The sequence below is a fragment of the Cynara cardunculus genome (assembly GCF_001531365.2).
Source record: "Cynara cardunculus var. scolymus isolate 2C chromosome LG 3, CcrdV1, whole genome shotgun sequence".
Classification (NCBI taxonomy): domain Eukaryota; kingdom Viridiplantae; phylum Streptophyta; class Magnoliopsida; order Asterales; family Asteraceae; genus Cynara; species Cynara cardunculus.
This window is the reverse complement of record NC_037530.1, coordinates 9393280-9400372: the sequence shown is the minus strand read 5'-3', so window position 1 is coordinate 9400372 and position 7093 is coordinate 9393280. Positions and strand designations below refer to the sequence as shown.

The following is a 7093-nucleotide window of genomic DNA, read 5'->3' as shown; positions in this document are numbered from 1 at the left end:
CATGCCCAAGCCTTTACCACTAGGCTGGAAGGTCTTTGACTTAATTAACTAATTATAGGGATATAAAGTGTAAATTTAAAATTATAATTAAAAAAAAAGGAGAGGAGGGGTGAAAAAGTGACTTAAGGGTAGTATAAAGGGTATCTTGATCATTTAGAATTTTAAGACTTTTGTTAAATTTGCTTAAGAAGATAGTATAGATATATTGAGTTTCGGTAAGAAGAAGAGTTAAAGTAAGAATAGTAATAAGGGATCTGGACCATTGGATGCACATTAAGATGAATACACCGAGATGAGATGCATCAAGATGCACCAGATCAATCCTCGTATCAAACATGATTTACGAGTGAGTTTGAGATTAAAGGTGATCAAGGGTCCAGATCATTTCTTACGCTTCACAGTTTAACTCTCTTTCTCACACAATCTTTTGCCTATTTATATAATACATAAATACTCCATCCGTCGCACAATAAGTGTCCGGTTTTAAAAATAGATAATTGAATTCTCAATTATATACTTAATTATTATATAAATATTTAAGAATTATGAAGTTGAAGAAATTAAATATGGTAAAGTTGTGACTTGGTTAATCAAAAAATGTAATAATAATTCCTTTGTGGCCACAGAGGTTCAAATGTGGTGACTCCGGGCTATCTGCAAAGCAGATGGTCGTCCTGTTTCGTAAATTATCCATTTTTTGTTGGTTAAAAGATAGTATTTTTGTCCCTCTTACTTCGTTCTGTCCAGCCTAATGCCCCACCAAATATAAGACAACAAGATAGCATTTGATATGCAATTTGTATGTGGTAGGATTGGATAAGACTAATTATATATCATGTGTTTGGTACGATTAAAACAAGACTGGATAAAATTATTAAAATATTGTTTAATATCTTTTGTATCATATAATAATTATATATGATATAAATCAACCAAATAAATAAATACTTTTATTTCTAAAATTTAGAGTGAATTGTATTTCCTTTTCGGTTAAAATATTATAAATATAATATTTACATTTATATTATACTACATATCTTATATCTGATCTGATTTGATTTGATTTGATCTGATTATATATATGTAGGAAAGATCTGGAAAAAATTCTTAAAACAAGAACAATAACCCAGATGATCCGGTGCATATAATTAAAAAAATGGTTATAATCACCCTTAAAAAAAAGAGTAAATTATGATTTTCGTCGTCGTGGTTTGTGAAAGATTGTGATTTCCATCCCTCTGGTTTTGAATATTTTGATTTTCGTTCATGTGATTTGTAATTTATTGTTATTTTCGTCCCCATAGTTTGTAATTTATTGTTGTTTTCGTTCCTTAAACTAAATCTATTTAAAATTCTCCATCTAACTTAGGGGTATTTTAGTATTTTTGCTTTTTTTTTCTCTGGTTTATTAAATATCTTTTTGGTTTTTTATTTGGTATTTTAGTCTTTTTGATTTAATCAAGCTATATGTTTTTTGATAAAAGAATTAATACATAAAAAATTTATATTGTTTTATTATTATTTATGATGAAGTAATTTTTCATACAATTAGTTGTTCTATATTTTTGGTTTTCATAATTTCAGTTTGTTACAGGTTTGATTTTTGTCACTAACGTCATTCAAGTGCAAATGGTGAAGTATATATCACATGATAATATTTTAGTTCTTTTTTCTTCATCAGGGATTAAACGGTTAAATATTTTATAGGACCAAACAATTAACTATATTAGAGAAAATATATAGAGAAATTATATTTAAATGGAACTAACTTTGACTTCATTTCTGTTTTAAGGAACCAACTTTTAAAACCATCATTTAAGGGTCCGAAAGAAAGTTCGTGTTTATTTAAGGGCTTTGTTTACCAGTTAAGTAGGTGACCAGTTACTGTAATATGAGGTGACATAATTATAAATTAAAAAAGTATTAAGTGGGTATTTGTGATGTCATATCATCAATTACTTAAAAGACAAATTACAAACTAAGATCTCAAATTACAGTGGGAAGAAGAGATATGGTGATTATCAACGGAGAAGAAATAATAATGGTGGTGGGATGACGGAAATTGGAGACAAGGAAAGAAGATTGGCGGTGCCTCGGTGGGATGGTGGAGATCGGCAACGACAAGGGCTGGTGAAGGTGGTCACGGTTTGAAGGACACTGGAGTTTGCAGGTGAAGGTGGCCAAAGTTTTAGGTGATGGTGGTAACAGTTTGGGGTTGTCGAAGTTGCAGTTGTAGTCAGGGACGAAAGGAGGTCATAGTTTGGGGGTGTTAGACTATTCATTTGCCCCTATGACATGGTTGTCTTTGAATACGGCATTTCATAATAGATTGGTCCGATATAATATTTTAGAATTATTTATATAAACTTAATCATGACATGGAAGCTTAGTTGACAGATAATGCAGCCACATCATTTTTAGTAGGTCAACAGGTTAAGCAGACGCTTAAATAAACAAAAACTTTGTTTTACACCTCTAAATAATGATTTTGAAAGTAGGTTTCCTAAAACAGAAATCAAGTCAAACTTGATTTCATTTTGGTGCAATTTTCCCAAAAATATATGGTTTTATTAAATAAATAAAAACAAAAATACCAAAAAAGAAACCAAAAAATATATTTAATAAATAAATAAAAAACTAAAATACTCCTAAACTAATCGAGAGATGTTTTAACATATTTAGTTCTTGGAACGAAAACAATAATAAATTACGCACCATAGGGATGAAAATGACAATATCAAAACCACAGGGATGAAGATCGCAGTCTTTCTCAAATCACAGGGACGAAAATCATAGTCTACTCAAAATAAAATTATCTTCCTTCTTTTTAATTGAAAATTAGCGAAATATAAGGAAAATTGAAACGAAACAAATTACATAAAAAAAATCATTAAATAATGTTTAATTTGACATTCATATTAATACATATTTTCATCTGTTTCCTCGTTTTTTTTTATTAACCTGGATATCCAACCCGCTATACGAGCCGATTAATTCCAGAACAACCATCTGCTTTGCAGATAGACCGGAGTCACCGCATTTGAACCTCTGTGGCCACAAGGGGATTTTTATTCCTCATTGGATTTGATCCTGGGACCTCCTTGTACTTTTGACCTTTAAAGCCAAGCTCAAACCAATCAAACACCACCTTTATAATTATTTCCTCGTATTTTTTTAGAGGGAGGGGGTTAGATTATTCCCCTAATTTCACATTGATTTTGTGGAAGGTTTAAAATTCCATATTTTATGTCCCATGAAATTGAGTTTTTATCCCACCTTATTCTTGTATCATGTCATGCCTATTTTTTTATCTTCCCGTTTTCTGTAAATTGTACGTCGATCGTACCTTAAGTTTGTCTTGTCTTATTCAATCCCATACGTATCAAATGCACTCGAAATATTATTAAAGTCGTATTTTGGTTATAATAAATTACTATTAATCGTGTAAAGTATACTTTTACCTCGTTTTTGCTATTATATGTCTGAACAATTTAGGAAATTTTGTATATTGCTTGAAAACGGTGGATTAATTGGCTGAAATTTGACTCAAAATATGGTATGGATCCGATCCGATCCGATCCAATAAATAACCAATAACAACGTCTAATTGAAGGAACCGATGTGATCCAAACCAATTTTGGATTATTGAATAAGATCTGATGTCTAATATATTGGATTATACCGAATGGCAAATCCAACGTCTAATAGATAATTGAATCATATCAGATCCACCTAAAATTCGTTGAATTTTATAGAAAAAAAAACACATATTTTTCAATCTTTCATACACCATTTAACTGTATCTTCGCCTCCCAGCTAAATTTCGACTTTCACATTTTTTATATACTTATGGGTGTTATACTGTTATCTTGGATTTGAATCAGATTTCGGACACAGCTTTTTAAACTTTGAGCTTTAAATATGCTTTATAAAAAAAATACATGTATCAAAATATGAATGGAGTAAAAGTATATTTATTTAATTTTTACCATTTACTCTTAAAACTTACCATTTTATTGGGTTGTAAAGATAAATTGCCATTTATGGAAAATCTTTATTGGATGAAATTTGATCCACCAAAGGGATTATTATTTATTATTGTATGTAAATTCCATAGTAGCCCTCCATAAATAGTTTTTGAACAATTTACCACCCTCTGTCAAATTATACCTAACTAGATATAAAATGTGGGATCTTTTTTATACCGGCAAAAACACTGTGGATGTTCGAAGTTCTGTCTGATCCTATCTACGCGAGCAAACTTAACGAGGACAAATGTATGGATGGAAATGGTACTGAAGTCTAGCTAGTCAAATGTATGTCAACTGGGACTAATGTGTGGAGAGATAATCGAGGATAAACACACGAGGTAGAAAGTTTTAGAAGTGACAATGGGATGGATGTATGAAAACGACGTTCCCGTTCACATGCGTTCTTGTCATTCCTAACAACAGTACTGATCAGTTACAACAAGGAATACATCAGTGATGAAAGAAAGAAACAAACCAATGTGAAGGGATTAATATTACATCATAAGCAGTTTGTAATTAAAGATAATTCCTAGATAAATGAAACCTAAAAAGCTGGAGGATCAAATTGTATGAAAAAGTATAATAGAGGGGTATTTTGGAAACGCTGATAAGTAGCGAGTTTCAGAGAGATCAAACATTGTAACCGTTATTTGACTGAAAAAAATTGAATAGAAAAAATTTCAAATTTGTTATTTATTCAAAAAATTCATCAATGGCGCCTTTTCGGAAAATTTCAAATTAACCATTACTTTGACTGAAAAAGAAATTGTATATCAAAACGATTTAAAAAAGTTTGTTTATTCAAAACTTTCATCGATGGCGCCTCTTCAGAAGGGTATTTTTGTCTTTCAGCGAACATAACGTTACACTATCAATGTTGGTGTAGTATATATACATAACTTGTGTCTCATTGGATTTCACAAGGTAAACCATAGAAAAACAGGTACCAACATCAAGTAAAATGAGTAAGAAAGTTGATATCTTTGCTTCACCAAAACAGCCTTCCCTTTTTCCGCTGACGATAGAATGCCCAAATATCTCCAAGGAAGATTACAATCTCTTTTACCAACACGAGCGTCGACTATTCACTTACTTGCTTGTATTTCTACATCGAGATATTGTCGAGTCAACACTCGTGTTGGGTTTCTTTATATGGTTAGAGAGAGAAGGGTATACCTCTAAGAATCTTGTTCGAACGATGGTTGATTCTTTGTCCTTGAGCACCATTTCTATAATCGCTGATGAGGTGGTGACTTGTTTAAAGTGCATAGAGAAAAAAGGAAATAAATTCATACTTGAGGGAAGCGTGAAATATGATATTTCATTGCTTAACAATCTTTTGGATCGCAAGAGGATCTGTCTAAAGGAGTTACAAGAAAATCAAAATTGGATTTTCAGAGAGGTGTCTCAAATAGCAAACGATGTTTATGGTAAGGCATTGAAAGACATTTTGCAGCAATTTATCAGGTATGGCACGCGATCTACTATGGTTCCCCCGAAGGAGGTTATTACTGGAGGATCTCGATACTTGGGCCATCTTGTTCCTAATCCTACTTATGAGATTAACAGCTATCTTGGATTTCGCCCTGAATTAGGGTTTGCGACACACCAAGATTGGCCAATGGTTGCTTTCGAAAGAGCAAATGGTGCTTTGCTAACTCCGATGTTGGATTTTGGGCAACATAAAGATTTATGCCTTAATTCTCCATTGACCATAAGAGATCTAGATCATGAAATACCTGCGGATGATCGAACCGTATTTCTTACCTTTTCAAAAGGGTATCCCATTTCTGAAAGTGAAGTCAGAGACTACTTCACTAGGTATATATGTCTATAACAAATGATTTTAAGAAATATATTAATTTAAGAATTGTGAATTTGTGTATTATATATGTTCATTAACCCATTTTTTTTATTTGATTAGAAACTTTGGGGATTTCATCGAGGCGATTCACATGCACGATGTAGGACCAGAAGAACAACCCTTGTATGCTCGAATTGTTGCTTGCTCGCCCTCGATGGTAAATACCATTGTTGGGAGAGATGGTCCTGAAGGAAAATCCAAGTACAATATCAACGGCAAACATGTATGGGCGCGGAAGTATGTGAAGAAGAAGCCAATTAGATTGTCACTGACACAACCAACCAGTAGCGAGGTCACAACACTGCCACAACCTTAGAGTTGGTGGATGTAAATGGTAATTATGTTATCCAATGTTGATGGGTCATTGGAAGGTTTAAAATAAAGCAAATTAGCTGCATTGATTGGCTAGCTGTAACAAGATGCTGTCTTTCTATCTTTTTAGTCAGTTTTTCTTTGTGGGTTTATCAGTTTTGTTCTTGTATCGAATTTGATGACTGTCTTTCAAACTAATCTTTTTGTTATATTTTCATGTCTCTTTTGAAAATCATATCTCATAGTCTCACATTCAAGTATTACATAAAGAACTCATCCTAAACAAATAAAAAATCTAGCAACAGAAGGACTAAATCATAGGAAAACGAATGACAAGGGTTACTTTAGAAACTCTAGAAAAGTAAAGGGTCTAAAAGAAAATAAAAAACTTTACCCTGAAAAAACCTTTAATAGAAACAATTTTATAATTTACTGATTATCTAAAACTGTCATCAACAACATGTCTCAGAGAACCTAAGATTTGACTATCTGCCTTTTTAACCGTTACCTTGACTGAAATTAAAATAATACATAGAAACAGTTTCAAAAAATTGAAATCATACATAGAAATAATTTAAATCATATATGGGAACAATTCAAATATTGTAACCAGTTAAAATATTAAAATTACAATTAAAATATTAGAATTTTTGAAAACTCGCCACTTTTAAGTATCAATTTCAGATCGGACAAGACAGTAATTCAAATTTAACTGATATCTTAATCGAAATTTAAATCACACATAGAATCAATCTTAAATTCTTTTTTTATTATGACGAAAATGTTTGATGTTGTTCTATAATCACATAATAGTTATAAATTGTACACATCAATTAAAAATTTAAATAACTTTACTTATAAATATTCATATATAATTTTATTAAAT

The 7093-nt window shown here is 31.4% G+C and overlaps 1 protein-coding gene across 1 annotated transcript; it reads left to right on the top strand.

Moving 5' to 3' along the window:
• The first annotated feature begins 4992 nt into the window (after positions 1 to 4992).
• Positions 4993 to 6211, top strand: LOC112508941. Its single transcript, XM_025113804.1, has 2 exons — positions 4993 to 5852; positions 5956 to 6211. Exons 1-2 carry the CDS (start codon positions 4993 to 4995, stop codon positions 6209 to 6211), a joined length of 1116 nt encoding a protein of 371 aa, XP_024969572.1.
• The last annotated feature ends 882 nt before the right edge of the window (positions 6212 to 7093 follow it).

Bases quoted from the DNA above. Each gene is read 5' to 3' on its own strand.
- LOC112508941 (XM_025113804.1), top strand. From the start codon at position 4,993: ATGAGTAAGAAAGTTGATATCTTTGCTTCACCAAAACAGCCTTCCCTT. The intron at 5,853-5,955 runs GTATATATGTCT...TTATTTGATTAG, and splicing joins GTCAGAGACTACTTCACTAG to AAACTTTGGGGATTTCATCG.